Genomic DNA, 19,927 nt, shown 5'->3' with positions numbered 1-19,927 from the left:
GGTCATGATCTGCTCTTCAAGCCTCCTCATATCCCCTACTTGCACGTTCACAGCTGGAGCTGTGATCCCAGTGGTGTGGGGAAGTGTGTGGTGTGCACACAGGACATGTGATCCCCACGACTCATAAGGTTGGACCAATTTGAATCAGGGCTAGGACACTTTTACTCATAACCTTGTAGCAAATACATGTGATGAAGAGGGAAGGAAGCTGTCATTTTCTGCTGCTAGTTGATGTTTGGCACACTTGAAACTGCCTGAAACTTTTGGGAAATGGACAAAAGTTTTAGACTTGTTGAAATTTTGAATAGGTACAGGTCTGAATTAACTACAGAACTAAATGGCCAGATCTGCATTGCTGAAGTGTACTTCACTTGCTTCCCTCAAATGGCAGGCAGCTGATCACAATGCCTGAGCTGACTGTTTTACCCTTCTGTGCTTCTGCTCATGTAGGACACAATGGACCCAGATGTCTGTACAATCTCAGTCACCAAAAACTAAAATGCTAAAGAGTAATAAGCTGTTTTGGTTTGAACAATGCAAATATTACTTGAATAAGTTTGCATTATCACAATTAAAACTGCAGCTGTTTCTCCATGTAACTTGAATTGGTACTAGAAATCCCAATATCTGTTCTTGAAATCAAAAATGGATATGAAATACTAATGGTGCTGAGAAGCATAAGTCATCTAATAAAGTGTGAATTTTAAATATTTCTGGTTTTCAAATGACTTTCATGAGGTACATTGAAAGTCTGAACTTGTATCCTAACTGTGTGAGGTCTTGAGCCTTTGGACTCCTTGTGAGTTTACTGCGTTTCCTCTTCAGTCTGTGAAGAATGTTTTTAAAGCTGTTGAACTGGATGACTGTTCAACAGAAATAATAAATTGGCTTGTCCTTAAGGTGAGAAATAATCTGAGCTGCTTGTTTATAGGATTGTGCTTAGGAGAGTCGCTTCTTCAAAGCACTGTCAATTTAGTAATCACATAGGAAGTAAAATTCACTTTTCTCTGGGCAGTTTCAGGAATAGAAAAACTGGAGCATTTGTGAAAGTCAGTAGCAGTGGCATCTCAGGTTATATGCAAGTGACACTGTCTAAAGTCTGCAAAGCTTCTTGAAACTGGGAGGTCCTTAGAACTTCTCAAATTCCTGTACAAAGTGATGCTTAAGTTACCTCTATTTGTATTTGGTTCCAGTGATGGAAATGGAGAGTTATAACTCCTCCTGTTGTTTGTATGTTCACAAGTGAATGTTTCTGTTTGGGTGAAAAGATGCTTCGGGTGGCAGAGGGATGTCCAAAGCATTGTGTCCTGATACGTGTTCTTTTCATTTCAGGCAAAAGCAAAGAGGCAGAAATAAAGAGGATAAATAAAGAACTAGCGAATATTCGGTCAAAATTTAAAGGTAAGTGGCTTGATCATACTATACATATTTCTGTAAGACTTTCTTTTATGGAGTTTTGCTTTTACATGCTTGGACATCTTTTGTCAACTGCTGACTCAAGCAAAATGCTGAAGCAGTCTGTTAGAATTACTGTTGGAAATGTTCTCTTAACTCTAGAACCTTCTGACAGTCCTGTGATTTTTGGCCATAACAGAAGCAAACTCCTTCCTCTGTCAGGGAATTGGGCTCCTGGTCACAAACTGTTTCTAGTACTTGCCCTCCTAACCATGTGACTACTCAGCTTGTTTGTTTCCAGAAAGCTGCGAGGCTTTGAATAGTTTGGAGTAAGATGGGTGGACATGATTATTTCCAGTAAAACAGCATCTGTTTAAACTTTTCTTCCTTCCTCCCTCTTCAGCCCTGAGCCCTTTATGGAAGTAATGGGTTAGGCTGACTTGTAGCAGAATTAAATTGTAATGTGTAGTTGCTGAAGCTATACTTCTTGACCACAAGCAACAGCAGTACAAATTATTCATATGAAACAAAGGATATGCAGTAACTAATTTCAAGAGGCAGCAATTAACTTTTAAACAACGCAAGGTAAAACTCATGCTGTTAGCTGTATTCAAGTTGTATATGTGGTTTCAAAGTTTAAAGATTCTGAGGGGTAGTTGGGATGTTTTTAAATAAAATTATAACAGTTGTGGCTATGGCAACTTTTGTTTAAATAGTTCTGGGGCAGTGTGTGTAGTTAGGTAAGGTATTGCAATGTGGAGATCATATATGTGCCTTCAGAATCTGCTGGATTTGTATTAATTCATTTACCACAAATGAATTGGCTATCCTGGCTTAGAGTAGCATATCTACTTGATGTATTAACAAATAACTCTTCCTGAACTTTGTATGATCTGTGGCTATATTTTAAGTAGTATGTCTCTTAAAGGTGTATGAAGACCTTTGGAAAACTGAGTATCATCAACAGCTTAGAAGGGAATAGTTCACCACAATGCAAGACAATCAAGAAATTATTCAAAATTAAAAGCCATCACATGCCTCTTTGTTTTCATTTTTTTCTTAGAAAAATAGGTAAAAGTACATGAACAGTTAATTCTTCTCTGCTTACTCATGATCGGGGAGAAATTATCATAGGAATCTCTGGCTATGTGGAACCATAAATCAGGCAGTGATCAGAGAATAGAGGTGCTTTCAGCAAAGTAGTGTCATAACTTTAGCCTGCATACCTTATGTAGCATCCTTTAAGCACTATATTTAAATAGCCTTGAATAAAGGCCTGTATATGCTCATTCAGTAGCTTGAGTGGAAGATGGCTAAACCTTCTTGTAGTTGATCCTCATTATGGTTTATTACTAAATCTGTATGGATTTTGAGTGGAAAATTTTAATTACCTGAAGACAGTAACTTTATGAAGCCTGAGCAAAAACATGTATGCCACAATTTGGAAAAAGTTGTGTTTAGACAACTTGTGTAACTGCTTGAAGCTGTGAGAGTGTGAGGAGCTGATAGCTGTGTTATCTTTCTGCTTCAGGAATCCCACATGGACTTCATGCTGTGTGGTTCTTCCTTGCAGAAGAGTTATATGAAAATTAAGAGACCTTCATATGCATTTTATTCTTGGTTTAAGTGGCGATTACTCAGTTTAGCCTAGTTTCTTTTGATGCAGCTCTGACCTGAAAACGTTTTTAAATAGTTTGGATTAAGACAAATGTGTAATTGTGAACTTAGGATGATGTCCCTTGTTAAATAACTGTGGTGAATGCTGGTGCCCTGAGTTACTGGTCCTTCCTGGCCAAAGATGCAGCTTTTGGACAGGCTCCATGGTTGTAATCAGGGAAAGGTCCAAGAAACAAGACCTTTTGACAGAGAAGTTCTGGCATGACACCAGTGTAGGAGTCTGGTCTGCCTCTGGGCCTTCAGCACACACTGTTGCATTACCTGGATGCTGATCCCATGTAACCTGCAAGCTGTATTCTTACACTGTTGCAGACAGAGCCTCAATATTTCTACTTTTGTTTTAGCATGCAAGTAACTGTCAGGCCTGATACCTGCTTTATGTTCGGGTAACTTGGTGTTGAAAGTACCCTTGTATTTAACAAGTTGGGATAAGGTTTCACACCTCTGCACAAGCAATACTTTCCTTCAACTGATGGAATTTGTGCTATGGCTTTGGGTTCTGATCCAGCTTTTGTGCACTGAGCTGAGCAGAAATTTAGAATCTCTGTACTTAGGGTTACTCTGTCTCTTGTCTAAGCATGAGGAAGCTCCATTGCTGAGGTCCCTGTGTCCTTGACAGTTGCTTTAAATGCTTCTGCATTAACTGAGATAAGAAGAATGTACTAGAGAGAAGCTACACCAGTGTGATAAAGGAGAAGCTGTAGGAGTAGAGTGTGCCGAGATGCTATTCATTCTGTTTTACACGTTCAGCCTGTAAGCTGATTTTGCTCCCGTGCTTGAACCAAACTGGAAGTCCCAGCATTAGAGCAGTAACTGCTTTGGGAGTGAAAAAATATCCAGTTTATTAAAGTGTCTTCAGTGACAAACTGAATTGTTGGAAGTAAAATCAGGCTTCAAATATGACAAGTATCAGTTGTAGGGCTGATCTTTTTTCCAGTGCTAGTAGTATGGTAAATAAATACTAGTTTATGGATTTGTATGGATTGTGTGGCACAATTATTCAGCATTTGATGTAGAGGGCTTGGACTGTCACCCCTACAGAAATACAGATCTTGTCTCAAAGTATAGCTACATTCATAAAAATCAAATTCAGTTCTCTTAGCCTCTAAGCTAGTAGTGGCCTTGTGATACAGTGTATCCCTGGATTGCTGCCAACTGCATGAACAGAGGTCAGTGTAGGAAGGAAGCAAAGAAACAGTGTTGTCCATTCTGTTTTGCAAAAGCCATTATTGTGGTTTTAAAAGCTAAGATTTTAAGGCCATGTGAAAGCTAGTGAGATTAGACTTGTCAGGCTTCCTTATCTACCCCCAGTGAACATCTCAAGGACTAAACTGTTTTCCTGACCCCTCTTGCTGGTAGCAGGCTCAGAACAGTGCAGCACACTGGCTTTTAAGTACACTGAGTTAGATTGGAAACCAGGTGCTGTTCTTTAACTTATGTTCCAATCTAGAGCTGGAAGCCGCTGCCTGAGAACCAAACAGTCTTAAAATACTTTCTTGCCTTATTTCTTTTCAGAGGGCTCTGTGGTAGTTATGTTTGAGCAAGGAAAACCAAAACGTCTGTGTTCAAATGTTAGGGAGTTGATACACAGAAATTTGGAAATAGTAATTATTTCTTAGTAGTACTCATTGTTAATCAGCTATTAATAATTTCTTTCTTAGCCAAATAACTAATAAATTTTTCAGGAAAAGCAAGTAGCCTTTGAAATGCCCACTGTGCTGAAAACCTGCTGACATGTATTGTGAATCCTTCCTGTTTCTGCTGACTTGATTTGCAGCACTTGCAAATGTTCCCAGAAGCATTTGAAAATGAGCTGAGTTAAAAGAAATGATTGTGTATTGCAATAAAGATAACAGAACTTGTGACATTTCCTTCTGCTCTCGTTCGGATGTTTGCTTGGGACTGGGGGAAGCTGTACTATTTTGGCACATACTTAAGCAATGAGACTTGTTAGTAATGTTTAAAATAGAACCTTTAGAACTCTCCATAAATGCAACATGGAAGGGAGTGGAATAGTTAAAATTTCAATAAGAATCAGTCACAGACTTCTTCAAAAGACAGCTGGATTTAGACAACTACTGTGAGATCTTTGACTGAAGTGCTCTTTTTTCAAATGGCTCAGATAATTAAATAATAAAAATTTTTAACACCCCTATTCTATTATTGCTGGGAACTAATAAGACTTTGAAGAAGAGCTGTAGAACTCTAATTTGGCCTAGTTTATAAACCTGCCTGAGAACTCTCACATTGCCTTCACGACTGTATTCAAGGAACAGGAGCTTTTCAAAGTAGTCAGTGTAGCATTTTTTCTGTCTTTGGAAAAGGTGTTTCAGGTACTGATTTCTCAATATTTTTCTTTGATACCACATGGTGGAGAAGGAAGCTGCTTGTTAGTAGGATGGTGATCTGTTTTGTACTTGATTCCATGGTGTAGCCTCTATCAAAAATTCTTCAAATACCCTGAGATCCAAGGACCTTGCTAATCTGAGCTCTTAAAATACTGTGATCTTGGAAGGATGTAATGTTTTAAATAGCTGGGTCCTAAACCTAAAAAAGGAATTGCTAAACTCTGACAAATAGTTTGTTGTGCAAGTTGATGTGGTTCATAGTATACATATTTTCATTCCTTATGTTCTTCGATAAGCAATTGGATTGCAGCTTTCTGTACTCCCCTTTCCTTTCTGGTATCACAGAGTTACCACCAGTCATTTGAGAATATAAGAGATTAGATTTAATGCTTGTAACTATTTTATATTGCTGCTGGATTGTACACTAACAGAGAGCTGCAGTTCAGCCTCTTGGCCTGCTGGGAATTCGGTCTTGGGGATTGGTTGGGGTGTCTTCATTTGTGGTGATGTTGATGTTAAAGCTACTTTGATGTCTTTTGGTGTATCTGAATCTCAGAGAAGCAACTCATGCTATTAATGCTATCCAGTAACTATAGTAAGTCCTCAGTTATGTAGAGGATGGCCACTAGAGTTAGACTGACTGAAATGGATTCAGCTTATTTAGTGCCCCCTTCTGTGAGTCACAATAGTATCCGCTAATGGCAAGGAGCATCACCTGTTCCTGTCATCCGTCCCCTAGAATGGCTGGCTTGTCACGAGGTAGAGTGGTTTTTGTAAAGACCTACTGGTTTGTTCACTGATTTTTTTCCTTTTGGATCTCATGTAGATGACCAATTAAAATCAAATCTTAAGAGCTTGTAGAAACTCTTCTTAAGCAGCTGAAAAAATACTAGAAAACTAAAGCTGTCACTACCTTTCCTGTGTTTTGTTTTTGGGGTTTTTTTCCTTACTTCTCCTAAGGAAAGGTATCTTTGATCTGCATTTCTCTGCCATGGTGGGATAGGAAGAAGGTTCTGCTCTTGAGTGCCATTTCATTGGGAAAATAGTACAACAGGAAGTATTTGTGCAGAATACTGCATTGTTGCTACACCATAGTTTGGAGGTCACAGCAGATAAGCAGACATGGTTGAGTATCTTCTCTTTCCTCTGGCCATATTGCTTCCAAAGAAGGGGGGAAAATACATTTCCCACTGAATGTTTCGCTCTGGTTCTTCTGACAGTAATTCCAATGTCTAGGAGAACAAAATTCCCTACATTTGTTTGCTGACTCAGCAGGAAAAGAGCCTTATGGCAGCAAACCGTAAAAGTGGCTTGAAGAAAACATGTCTGTAGAGAGCTTTCTGCAGAGCTGGCTGTTGTCAGAGGATGCTCACAGGATCCAGTACAGCAGAATTTCACTACCATGGGTATCTTCAGTGGTGCTGCCTCCTGTATTGAAGTAAAATGTGACATATCTGTAGTATGGCCCTGAAGATGACTCCTCTTTGCACAACGTAAAAATAGCTTTCAGGTGGAGTTTTTTGTTGGCAACTGATGCAGTGTCTGTGCCAGTTTAAAAAAATCAATGGGTGCCTAAAAACCCAAATTAGAAGAGTATCATTGTCTGCATTAAAATAGCAGTGTTTGCTTAAATTGATCTCAGTTGAAATAAGATTAAATAGAAGAATTTTTAAGGTTCAAAATAGAAAGCAACCCCCAAAATGCAGCCTGTAAACATAACCTTTTAGCATTTTGTACTTCAGTGGGCCAGTGTGCTTTCTGTTGGTTCACTGTTACATGTCTTCACACCTAGATGGTAGTCTTCATTCCTTCACTAACTGTAAGTTTAGTAGTGGTAAAGTTTCCTTGGTGTTTATCCAGTGTGTGGATGTAGTGCCTAATCCAGGGGAGCTGTAGATTCATGTGTGCTGGCAAATTTAATATGCCTCTGTGTCAGTTCATGAGAAGGAAGAAGGAGCAACTTCTGTACTATTAAGATTCTTTTTTAACTTCAGATTTATGTAATAGACAGCTGAATATAAAATAAAAAGGCAGCTTAGAGCTTTTATTGGCAAGGGCAATGAGTAAGGGATATCTTATTGAAGCTTTAGTGTATGCAGTGCTGTTCCTGGCTGAGCTTGCCTGTCACCAAGAAATACACATTTGATGTGACAGATCAGTTATTCCAGGCCCAGAATGCTGAGGTGAAGGAGCTTATATAGTCTGTTAGGCAGCAGTATATATCAGAGTTTTGCTGCCCAGCAGTCAGTCTTGCCTGATTTACTGGATACCCCTTTATTTCCTGATTTGAGGTAGGGAGGGAATGTAACACAGAAAGTGTTATGTTCATAGGGTAGCTCTTCCCTTCAGGAAAAGCAATGGTCTCCTGATGAACTGGAAGCTGCACTGCTCCGTGTTGCTTCTGCTAGCTTCTAAAATCAGCAGTACTGCAACATATGGACAAACCTATTTAGAGTGCATTTTTCTTCTGAAACTGGAACACTTGTGAAAACTCTCATTTTACAAAAGCTTTAAAATTCTCATGATACTCTCATTTCATGTATTTCTTCCAGTCTTTGGAATAGACCATTGTCACATGATCTTTGTAAAACAACTTGCTGGGGCTTTTTTTGTTGCTACTGAGTTCTCTACAGTGGTGAACTAGGAAGAGTACATTAACACTTTTACTGAGATAAGGGTTTGATAATTGGTTTAAGAGGAGACCATGTATGGAAAACAGAAATGTTCTTAACCAAAGCGAGAAAATCAAAATGGAGCGAGCATGGATGTGCTGCCTCTTAGTAAGAACATACTCTAAGGACACTGCAGGATAATTCAAGGACTAGATGACAGCATTTTTTCTTGACCATCCTTTCATCACCAGCCTTTAGGATATAGATAATGATAGATGGAATTATCACTAAGTAACCAAAGTAAAAGCTCAACATGGACTTAATTGTTTGTTTCCTTGCTTTTCAGGTGACAAGGCTCTGGATGGTTACAGTAAGAAAAAATATGTCTGCAAACTGCTCTTCATCTTTCTGCTGGGGCATGACATTGACTTTGGTCACATGGAAGCTGTAAACCTGCTCAGTTCCAATAGATATACAGAGAAACAAATTGTGAGTAACTTGAGCACTAAAAAAGATAGACTGGTCTGTCTGATATTCTGCCTCAGCTGTGGAGTCTATATAGAATTTTGCTTCATTTCCCCTGCCCTGGCTTAAAGCCTTATTTTGGCTCTAGGAATGATTCTGAAATCTAAACACCTTTGTACACAGGGAGTCTTGAACTAGTTGCAAAAAATGTGCATTCTGCATAAAATTATTACTCTTATTAAGAAGCTGCCTTGAGTCTTGCATTAAAAGGTAAGTAACCTTTTAATTTTCCAAATGTCTCTTTCCACCTCCCTAGGTAAGGCTGTGTTTATCAGGTGCATGTAACTTATTAGTATTTGAATAATAAGCCAAAATCTTGATTGGTCCCCATCCATCTAAAATGATCTTTTGAGTATATGCCAGAATAGGCTGAGAAAACACTTAAAAACCAGATAATTGGGGTAACAGTAAACTTACTCAGTTTTGTTTAATTCACTTAATCTTTCTAGCCTTCGCTCTGTCTCCACGCCCATTTCTGCCCATATGGAAGTGAAGTGTGTGTGTCAAAGAAATCACATTTCCTGTTAATGCCACAATAAATGAAGCCAACTCAAATAGATTTTCCATGTTGTGACTCACAGGGCTATCTGTTCATCTCCGTGCTGGTGAACTCCAACAGCGAGCTCATCCGCCTGATAAACAATGCCATCAAGAACGACCTGGCCAGCCGCAACCCCACCTTCATGGGCCTCGCCCTGCACTGCATTGCCAACGTGGGCAGCCGGGAGATGGCCGAAGCGTTTGCTGGAGAAATTCCCAAAATTCTTGTGGCTGGGTAGGTGTGACATGCCTCTTTCAAATACAACATCTATAAACTTTTCAGCAACTCGGTTCCATTGCAGCACCATAAGCTTGGGCTCTACAGCCCTGGGCTTGCAGTGATAATGACAGTTCAAATACCTGCAGGTGCTTTCGCTTGCCTGCATGTGGAGTTGCTTGTAGGAGTGTAAGACTGGGGTGAAAATTAAGAGTTTTGGTATCTTGAATAGGCTTTTACAGCCTTGTTCTGATCTGGTTTTTGTTTTGGATAAATCTGTGGTATTGAATACCCCTGAAATGTATATGTTTTACTTTCCTTACCTCTCCTGATGAAAAATAAATGAACCTAAATAGATGTTTATACTACAAATTTTGTTATAAACTGAAGTTCTTATGTAAATGTACTGATCTCATAAGGAACATGATAATAATGATTTGTGGGTTTTCTTACTTCCTCTACTAACCATGTAAAGAGCAATTTGTGTAAATGGCAAATAGTCACCACCACCTTTCTTACTTCGGTATAGCTGAAAGTTTCTAAACAGACCTGACAAATGTCTGAAACTATAGTTAAGTCAATGTAAAGTTGGACCTGTGATTGTAGGGCTAATTTATTTTGAAACTTAAAATGTCCAAGTGCAAACAGTGCATTTAAATTCTAGGGATATGAAATGTTTTAGAATATGCATGGATCTTTTTGTAACAAGTCTTATAGCACATGCCACTTTTTATATTAATGTAAGAACTGTATTCTAAATGTCAGGCCACTGCCATTGCTAGGTGCTGTTCTCCGTGTAGCATGGTGGAGACAATACTGCAGTGATGAGTCATGGGGTTTTAATAAGATAGCCTTAAAAAATTCTGAGAATATCACTTGGGGTCACTAATCGCAGAGCACTGCACCTTCAGGTCAGTGTTTAAACTTTGAGCTGTGTTTATGTTTTCTGAGATCACTCTTCAGGGTCTCATTCCTTCTGCATTTCTAAGATAATATATATTAAACATGTTTCTGTGCCTGTCCTAAGTGACCTGGGCAGAATGAGCACTGTCAGTTATATTTGCCAATTCAATGTAGCTCTCTTGGCTTAAATAGAAATTAGAGACGGGGAGGAATAGGTTTGTGGTTTTTAACTGAGGTACAACTTGATCTCGTGGAAAACTGATAAATGTATGAAGAATAGCTGGGATGAAGTTCTGGGAATATAGAGATTTCTGAACATTTAACCAAGATTGCACTTTATAAGCTGCCTCTTAAAACTCTTACTGGTAGTGCTCTGTACATTTTATAGCTGTTGTCTGTGTGTCACACAAAATGCTTAATCAACAACTTTGTGAAAAGGAGTTCACTGAACTAGAATAGCTCCTTGCTTGCCACTCTTAAAATAGTCCATTTCTGTGCCAGCAGCAGGGATGGCAAGGTGAATAGATTTGCGGGTTGTATGCTTGTTGACAACCACCTTACATTCTAGCTGTAGGTGCTGACGCTGTTGAGTAGTTCATGATTTCTGGCTGACATGCAGGACCTATCAGTAGATCCAGCTTTGGTCACATTCATAAGGTAGTATATCTGAACTGTCTGATTTCAGTCAGCCTGGAAGAAGCTTGTTCTTGTGATCAGATGAGATGAACTTTTAATTCTCATAAAAGATGTGAAACGTCACTCCACTTCGTAAAGATTCATTACATATGTGTTGTAGCCTCTATAATAGTTGAAAACTTGACTAAGTAAACTTATTGGAAAAATTAAGAAGAAGAAATACTTCAGCATAAGAAAACTTCAGTGACCTTCTGTTGAAAAGATGCAGCCTGGCCAGGGATGCTGAGTCAGTGTGAGATCTGGCATAAAGCTGTCCTGCAGGTATTGCTGTGCCCTAACCACTGTATTTTAAATCAGTATGTATGTCTTGCAGAGACACTATGGATAGTGTGAAGCAAAGTGCTGCTTTATGCTTGCTGCGTTTGTACAGAACTTCTCCTGACCTTGTTCCCATGGGAGACTGGACATCTCGAGTGGTGCACCTCCTCAATGACCAGCACTTGGTAAATCAGCCTCATTATGCTTCTTGGGCCTTGTGTGTAAAGAGAATGGTGTGACTTCTGCTGTTAAATACACAATTTATTTCTTCTTGAGTCTTTCGACCAAGTGGCTTGCTGTTGTCTTCAGACTTTGGCAGGAAAATGGAAGGAGTTGCTCTTTATTATTTGCTGTATTTATTAATTTTTAATAAAGCTTTGTTTACCTTTCCACTGTGGATATGAGAATAGTATATTAAAGTTCTTTTCCTCTGGCTGTAAATGAATTAATCTTATGCCTTATTACACTAAGTTACATTGCATAGGTGTAATATTAATTGCCCTAGGCCTTTTAAGAATAGATGTGCACTAAAGATTCAAGACTTGATTGGTCATTGCTTAGACTTCCTTGTCATATGATGTCCATGTCATTCTTACTTTGATGCTTAAATAACCCTCTTGCTTTAGAAAGGAGACCCTGGTTTTTCCTTCAGTCCTGTTACTTTATGGAAATAAGGCTATTAATACCTGTGCTTCAGCAGTAATGAGTGCTTTAATCTGCAGTAGTAACATCCAGTGCTTGTGTTATACAAAGCCCTCTCCTCATGTTGGGTTGTAAGAATTCTGTCCTGGATGATCTGCTGCACTAAATTTCTTCTGCTCATGCTTCTCTTGTATAGTAAGACAATTTCTGTCCAGGCTTAATTTTAATACAGCTCTCTTATTTTAGATGTACTGTCCAAACATGAGACAAAGCTAACACAAAAAATAGCATAAAATGCTCTGCAAGCATGGCAGTATCATGTTGTTGAAAATTCTGTTGGATTCTGCAGGTGTGTAATTAGTCTAGCTGCTAGCCAAATAAGAGTTTTTTTTATGTAGGGCTTTGTAATGTGGATAAACAATGTTTTTGTGTATTAAAAACTAGTTGAATTGAAAGATAATGGGCAGGGTCATAAACTGATCCAAAATTGAACATGGGTTTCTTTTGTGTTTTGTTTTGGTTTTTTTTCCTAGGGTGTGGTTACTGCAGCTACAAGTCTGATCACCACTTTGGCACAGAAGAACCCAGAAGAGTTTAAGACTTCAGTCTCCTTGGCAGTGTCTAGATTAAGCAGAGTGAGTCCAATGATGACCCTGATAATACTTCACTGTTGATTAATTTACTCAGCTTTCTAGATCAGGTTAGCTTCCTGTTCAGCTTTGTAGGGTCAGATTAGTTTACTGTACCATGAAATGTGAAGATGATTCAGTGTCACTTCATGTGGGTGCTTCAGGTAACCTCTAAATGTTTGTTGCTTACCAGGACAGAAAGCTGTATTGGCTTGCCCAGACTTTCTTGGTTTAATCCCTGCTGTGCTCCAAGTAGTAATCCTCACTTTGTTGCTGTAATAGCAAAAAATAGTTGGATCAAAGACTGATTCTACAGACTTCACACAAACCCTTCAAAAATAACAAACTGTAGCTTTCAGTTTATCTAAGCTTCTTACAAGGCTAATTGCCTTTGTATTCCTTCTTCTAAGCTGCTGCTAACTTAATAATAAGCATCTGATATTCTGTAAATGATGTAGGGAGTTAAGCAGGAGCAGGGAGGAGTGGGGAGAAATGTCTGTAAGTTAACATTTCTGTGCAGGAAAACTGATGTCACTGTTCTGTTTGATTTTGTTTTCCCCCTCCTTTTGGAAGGTGTGCAAGACTAGGGAGGCTACTTCTTCACAAGTGTGTTTTACACCCAGTTTTATGCAGTCTTATACCCAAATTGCTTGTTTACTTTCTTTTCAAATATGAGGATTCTTTTCCAATATTTAAAAGCAGGGGAGTGCTAAGGGAAGTGAAAGGCTGTTCTGTAATAGAGCAGTAAGAATTAGGTACAATTATTTTGAGCAAAGCTAGTGCCAAACTCATGGTTACCCTAGAATAAAAGGGGTAAAATAAATCTACGAAGAGGGGCAATCTAATCTAATCCTTACCACATTTCATTAGGTATATAAACCTCATCTGTGAATGCTATCTCTTTTTTGCTTTGTTGTATGGATGCTACTGAAGGTGTTAGTTGATCCTTCTGCTTTAGGTCAGACTGTCATAGCATCTTGTACTTGAATTGCAGGCTCACCTGTCAGCAGCCACCAGGCTGTTGGCTGAATCTGTGAATTGCTAGAACAGAGAAAGTCAAACTTTAGTTAAACATTTTGGTGTTAGAAGATGGTTGTCTTCATTCTTTAAAAATGCAAGTAGGCTTTCAGAACAGGCTTTCTAGACTACTGTATCTACAGCACTGGATTTCCATTACTAGCATTTACTGTGGTGCACTCATAGTATGATGGCTTGCACCTAATTAATCTACTGAACTAGACATTGCTAGTGACACAGTTTTTTAAGCTTCTGTCAGAGGTGACCTACAGTCTTCTTTGAGTCCTTTTGAAGCTTGTGAATCAATTAACTTCAGCAGCTGACATGCTGGCTGTTTGTTTTACAGATTGTGACTTCTGCATCAACAGACCTTCAGGACTACACATACTACTTTGTTCCTGCTCCCTGGCTATCTGTGAAACTTCTGAGGCTGTTACAGTGCTATCCACCTCCAGGTAATGCACACATAACAGCACTGGTCATCTCTCTTACACAGTACACTGGCTCCAAAGAGCTACTGCACTGCAGTGTTACCATAGCTTGAAGTGCAAGCACATTGTTTTAAGGCAAAGTTACTGAAGTTTGTACTCCTGAGTGTTTCTGGTAGCTCTAAGCTCCTTGGCCTTTTGAGTTACGTTGTGTTTAATTTTAACAAAATGTCTAACCAGTGTGCATCTTACAAATCACTGGCAGCTGCCATTTTAAACATTCATTAATACTATCGACTGTATTAAAGCCTCCAAGTAGTTGTAGTACAGATTGTTTGGCTTTTGTTCTCACCCAGATAGGTCTGTGGCTTGGAATTCTTTTCCCATGTGTGTGTTGGGGAGTTTAAAGGTTTTTAATGTCTCAGAATAATTTGGTTAATTTGGATTGAGCCAGGGGAATACCTAAGGTAGGGCTTAGGGTTTAGAGCACAGCGAAGTTGTCCAACGGCTCATTGTTCTCCAGAAGACCCTGCGGTACGTGGCCGTCTGACAGAATGCCTGGAAACCATCCTCAACAAAGCACAGGAGCCACCAAAGTCAAAGAAGGTTCAACACTCGAATGCAAAGAATGCTGTCCTGTTTGAGGCAATAAGCTTAATTATACATCATGACAGGTGAGCTGGGACAACACTTCTGTTATCAGAGAGGCTTTTAAAGTGAAAATACGGGGCTATGTCTTGAACAGTTAATCGGATTTTAATGGGGGAGGGAGTGAAGGGGAAAAGAACACAAAGTTGCTTGCAAGATTGGAACACAACCACAGCAATGTAACTGAACAGCGTTAATGAGCTGTGTAGCTTTGGGTTTTGCTGCTTCTTTATTTGATGTTTTGTATTGACCCCACTGCTCTAATCCAACAGAGATTATTTGCTCACAGTATCTGAATTTGCATTTCACTTGCAAAGCATTCTAGCAGACACTTTGAAGCATTTTAAGAAATCTCCACTGCAGAAACAGTATTCTGAATTGAGTGTTCTCAAACCTGTTGCTTTTAACCCTTTCACTTTCTCTCCTGTTCTGTGCAGTGAGCCAAACCTGCTAGTCCGTGCCTGTAACCAGCTAGGTCAGTTCTTGCAGCACCGAGAAACTAATTTGCGTTACCTAGCACTGGAAAGCATGTGCACGCTTGCCAGCTCTGAATTCTCACATGAGGCTGTGAAAACACACATAGAAACAGTTATCAATGCATTGAAGGTAAATATTGAAGTGTGTGGTCTGGTTTTGAGTGTTGTCTTCTCCCTTCCCTCAGTGCCCTCTCCCCCACTGTCCCAAGCTCCCTGTCCCCAATTAAGTTAATAATACTTAATAATCAAATGAGTTATTCTTTGAAGTCTACCTCAGTTTACCTCGATCCAGCAAAATCTTGCTGTGCTGGAAATCACAATGATCAGCTTTTGTTGATTTTTGCACCCTGCTGGTAAATCTGATACCTGGAGCTGTGTCCCCTCTAACACTGGTATCTGCTCAAGTGCAGGCTGAAGATGAATAATTGTTTAAAGATGTGGAATTTCAAAATTGAGAATGCTGAGAAAACAGTTTTATTATTATCTTGCTGGTATTGCACACTGTTCCTTTGCTGTAATAGCTTATGAGGAGTGGTAGAGCAGATCAGCTTGCACTAGAATTGTAAAGACCAGAAAGAAACCAGAAAGACACAATCCCAGGCCATGTTTATGTGACAAAGCAGAAGTCAAAAGAGTAAGACTGATTTGCATGTAAATTTACTTGCATACTTAGATGTTTAAATGTTTTATTTTACTCCAAGTTTGTGCTGGAGCATATTTATACATTCGTCTAAGTTCAAAATATGTATTTGTTCTAGCTGGACTTCAGTTGTTACAAGGCATGCCTGACACTAAACCTGAGGTAACAATTAAGAATTTCAGCCAGTTATTGGTGCATTTATGGCCACTGGTACCAGTTACTCAGTGCACAGTGGACCACAAATTCACCCAGCCTACTCTGCATAATACTGAAGTGTTCTGTACAAACTCCCCCATTCTTTTAGCACCTGCACAGATTTGAATAAGTATGCTACAGAAACAAAACTTGATGATTTGAATTTTTGTGATAGTATTTAAAAGCAGGGAGCTGTCTGAGTCTCCACTGAGCTTTTCCTAGATGACTGAAAGTGAGAAATAAGAAACTCACAGCTTATATAAAGGGTATATCCAAGTTCATTCTGCATCTGAAAAATTATGCAAATTAATTTGTTTTAAATTTCACTGTGTATTATACTAAATTTCATCTCTTAAGTTGCATGTACTTTTCAAACAAAGATGAAATCATCTTGACCTTTGACTCTGTCTTTTTGCAGACTGAGAGAGATGTGAGTGTACGACAAAGAGCTGTGGATCTCCTGTATGCAATGTGTGACCGAAGCAATGCCCAGCAGATTGTGGCTGAAATGCTCAATTACCTGGAGACTGCTGATTATTCCATTAGAGAAGAAATTGTAAGCTGTTGGTGTTTTTCTTAAGTATTTGTTTTGTAGCTGTATTTGGTACCATAAGTATCATTTATTGATTAGGATGCTGCATAGTCTGTGATAGAGATTACTTTTCATGGTGGCTTAAAAAAAAACACTAGAGAAAACTACTAAAACAAACAAACAAAAACCTCCTAACTTTGTAGTCTAACAGCAAAAAATTTAGGTTCAACTAATCCAGGGGACAGGGAGGAACATTGGAAACTTAAGAATTTTAAAAGCTAGTCTTGGTCTCAGGACAGTGTATATAGAAAGCAAAATGAATTTTATATGTGAGCCACCAACACATTCTGTACATCTGAGGGTTAGGTCCTACTCTGGCCAGTTGTCCAGTAGCTTCAAAAATTAGCGGTGAATGCTTATTTGTAGGTAGAACTTTGTATGCTCTGAGAATGTTCAGTCTAAGGGTTCCCAAAACCAATACCTTCTAATCAGCTAAGAGGCCTGATATTTATCCCCTTCTTACCAGTAGAATAAAATAAAAGAAATACTCAACTTCCAACCTTTTTAGGATGGTAAACAAAACTTGTACTTACAGTAGTTATTTAGCTTAGGTGCTGAAGTCTCTTGGTTGGAAAAGTGAATGTGGAAAATACTGTTGGTTGATTTACCTCTTGTGCTGTCTGGTTGTCTCTTGTTGCTGTTGGCAATGTCCCCTGACTTGGCAGATAGTGAGAATTTCATTCTGTTCCCTTATACTCATCTGTTCGTTTAAGAGTAGTAAATGCAACTGATAATAAATTTTTTGGAGTCTCCCCTGAAGCTGATTGTTGCTTCAGGATGCAGAAATCTCAGTATCACCTGAAAAACTCAGATGTGCTTTGGTGACTCTTTGCCTCTGCTATCTTGAGTTTGCTTTTGCCTTTTTTTGAGAGGTTTCCAATTTCCTATTTGATCCTTTCTCATTGGTGGTTTAGATGGTGTTTTTACAGCAAACAAAAAAAATGTTCTGTAAATTGCTCTTGATCACTTAGGTACACAATTGGAAAGTCACAAAGATATGACATATTTGAATGCATTATAGGGAAAGCAATATGTGCCTGGCAACTGCTGTATTCTGGCACAGCATTTCAATGTTCACCTTTCACCTTGGCTGTGGGAACAAGTGAACAAGCTCATGCATCTGAAACTTGAGGCTCCTGGGCCATTGTGGGGCATCACTAGGTGTATACAGCTCGTAGTAAAAGCTAGTCAACTTTCTGTGTTCTGTTTTGTGTGCTCAGGTTCTGAAGGTTGCAATTCTAGCTGAGAAGTATGCAGTGGATTACACCTGGTATGTGGATACAATCCTGAATCTGATTCGCATTGCTGGTGACTATGTCAGTGAAGAAGTGTGGTACCGAGTTATTCAGATTGTCATCAACAGGGATGATGTGCAAGGATATGCAGCAAAGACTGTGTTTGAGGTGAGAGTAACTGTTTTCAATTCCCTTTCAAAATGAGCTAAGAATTAAGGAAGCAGCACATGACATAACAGAGGAAACTTAAGGAGCTCTATCTGTTATCAAAAGTCCACAGTACTGCTAGATGAGCCTAAGAATACTCTAAATCAAGTAATACTCACATTAGAATGTCTTCTGTGAAATCATACCACCCATGATGTTTTTCTCTTAAGTACTCTGTAGTGCCTAGATCCACAGTCTGCTCTTGCAGGAAAGTAGATGAGAAACCTGGGAATGGAAGTGACGGAAAAGATGGTTCTTTTTGTACATTGCATCTCAATGATTTCTAATGTGTTACAGGCCCTTCAAGCTCCAGCATGCCATGAGAATCTTGTAAAAGTGGGTGGCTACATCTTGGGAGAATTTGGAAATCTGATAGCAGGTGATCCAAGATCAAGGTAAAACACCTTCTAAAATACTGAATTGAAGTAGTAATGCTTTTTGTAAAGAATTTAATTCCTAGCATTCCTGAAGGCTAGTTTAAAAATCATTCAGCTCTTGTTAATAATGCAATAATAAGGATTATCATATCTACAAAAAGTGAACAAATTTTTTTCCTTCTTTTAAGTCCCCTCATCCAGTTCAACTTGCTACATTCCAAGTTTCATCTGTGTAGTGTTCCTACCCGAGCTCTGCTTCTGTCTACCTACATCAAGTTTGTGAACCTGTTTCCAGAAATCAAAACTACAATTCAAGATGTGCTGCGCAGTGACAGTCAGCTAAAGAATGCTGATGTTGAGCTGCAGCAGAGAGCTGTTGAGTATTTGAGACTCAGTACTATTGCTAGTACTGATATATTGGTAGGTATAGAGGTTTGTTTTCTTTATTATGCAGTACTCTATCAGCAAGTTAAACTCAACTAAACCTTACCTGATTGCTCAGAAATCTCAGGATTACAATATGGATGCTGGTTCTTTTAGTCTTCTTAATTCTGTTGTAGTCATCTTTAATTTAGAGCTAAATTCCAAGTAGTTACTGCTGTAGTGGGACATATGACCATTAAGACATGTTAATCTGGAGCACAGAAGCCAGGGAAAGCTGGCACAATAGAGGCTCCTAATCAAAAGGCTGGGGCTTTCTTTTGAGAACTTGATGGTGGGCAGGAAAAGTGTAATTTTTGTCTCTTGAAGTTCAGTGATTTAACCTGGTGCTCTCAGGTCTGAGCAGGGCATGGCACATTTGGTTTTGACATCTAATAGGTGCTTAGGTCTGGGTAGAAACTTGAGTATTCTCTGTGGTTTAAGTCTAGGTCTACTTGATTTAAGGACCCTTAAGTCTACTATGATCTAATTATTAAAATTTTCTTTTTTTAAATTTAATATCACCATTTCAGAGAAGTGATACGCTCCTGTTTTCTTAACCAAGTGCTTTGGAAGGACTTCAGAAAGTTTTAAAGCATTTTTTCTTTCAAAAAAGTGATCAATCCCTCACTACAGTAAACTGCATAATAATTTTCTGTGCGGGTAACTACTTCTGCTTTTGCTTTATGCAGTCTATAAGGGTGTGTCTCTTCAAAGACTCAGAAGCTTGTTTGGTTTTTTCTCTGAAGTTTAACTAATACTTTTTTATTCTATGGTAAGGCTACAGTGTTGGAAGAAATGCCTCCCTTTCCAGAGAGGGAATCTTCCATTTTGGCTAAACTGAAGAAGAAGAAAGGCCCAGGCACAGTTACTGACCTGGAAGAGATCAAAAAGGAGAGGAGCTCTGATATGAATGGAAGTGCTGAACCCGCCTCTGTCAATGCCAGTGTTGTTGTGAGTTTAAAAGCTATTATTTCACTAATATAGATGGTGTGCAAGTGAGAAAAGACTGGTTTCATAAAGTGGCTTTTTGGGGATTTAAAACCTCCCATCTGAAACTTAAGGCTGTGGGTGTTTGCTGTAAAGCAGGGGATGTACAGCTGCTTTCCCCTTGCTGCATGGTTGGATGCAGTTTTCCTTTGGAAATCTTCTGTAAGTGGGGACGAACTGTCTGCAGCCTAAAAAACTCCCTTTTATATTGTTATTTGAAAAATGTTGCTGTTCCTTTTCGAGATGTGAATTTCCTTGTT

The 19,927-nt window shown here is 39.0% G+C and overlaps 1 protein-coding gene across 4 annotated transcripts in view; it reads left to right on the top strand.

The window, feature by feature from the left end:
- AP2A2 (adaptor related protein complex 2 subunit alpha 2) overlaps window positions 1-19,927 on the top strand; it is a 44,179-nt gene that overhangs the window by 12,139 nt on the left and 12,113 nt on the right. For 2 of the 4 annotated variants that reach the window (XM_063158697.1, XM_063158695.1), the window contains exons 2-14: window positions 1,333-1,401; window positions 8,379-8,521; window positions 9,139-9,332; window positions 11,227-11,356; window positions 12,347-12,448; window positions 13,806-13,914; window positions 14,414-14,561; window positions 14,973-15,141; window positions 16,265-16,402; window positions 17,659-17,841; window positions 18,178-18,275; window positions 18,446-18,677; window positions 19,458-19,631. In XM_063158697.1, the coding sequence (XP_063014767.1) occupies window positions 1,333-1,401; window positions 8,379-8,521; window positions 9,139-9,332; window positions 11,227-11,356; window positions 12,347-12,448; window positions 13,806-13,914; window positions 14,414-14,561; window positions 14,973-15,141; window positions 16,265-16,402; window positions 17,659-17,841; window positions 18,178-18,275; window positions 18,446-18,677; window positions 19,458-19,631 (1,889 nt within the window). Of the gene's footprint in view, window positions 1-1,332; window positions 1,402-8,378; window positions 8,522-9,138; window positions 9,333-11,226; window positions 11,357-12,346; window positions 12,449-13,805; window positions 13,915-14,410; window positions 14,562-14,972; window positions 15,142-16,264; window positions 16,403-17,658; window positions 17,842-18,177; window positions 18,276-18,445; window positions 18,678-19,457; window positions 19,632-19,927 lie in introns of all 4 variants that reach the window. The other 2 variants (XM_063158694.1, XM_063158696.1) reach the window with 1 other exon arrangement.

Source organism: Melospiza melodia, chromosome 6 (assembly GCF_035770615.1).
Source record: "Melospiza melodia melodia isolate bMelMel2 chromosome 6, bMelMel2.pri, whole genome shotgun sequence".
Lineage (NCBI taxonomy): Eukaryota > Metazoa > Chordata > Aves > Passeriformes > Passerellidae > Melospiza > Melospiza melodia.
Note: the sequence above shows the minus strand (reverse complement) of the source record. Positions and strands in the feature narration are given on the sequence as shown.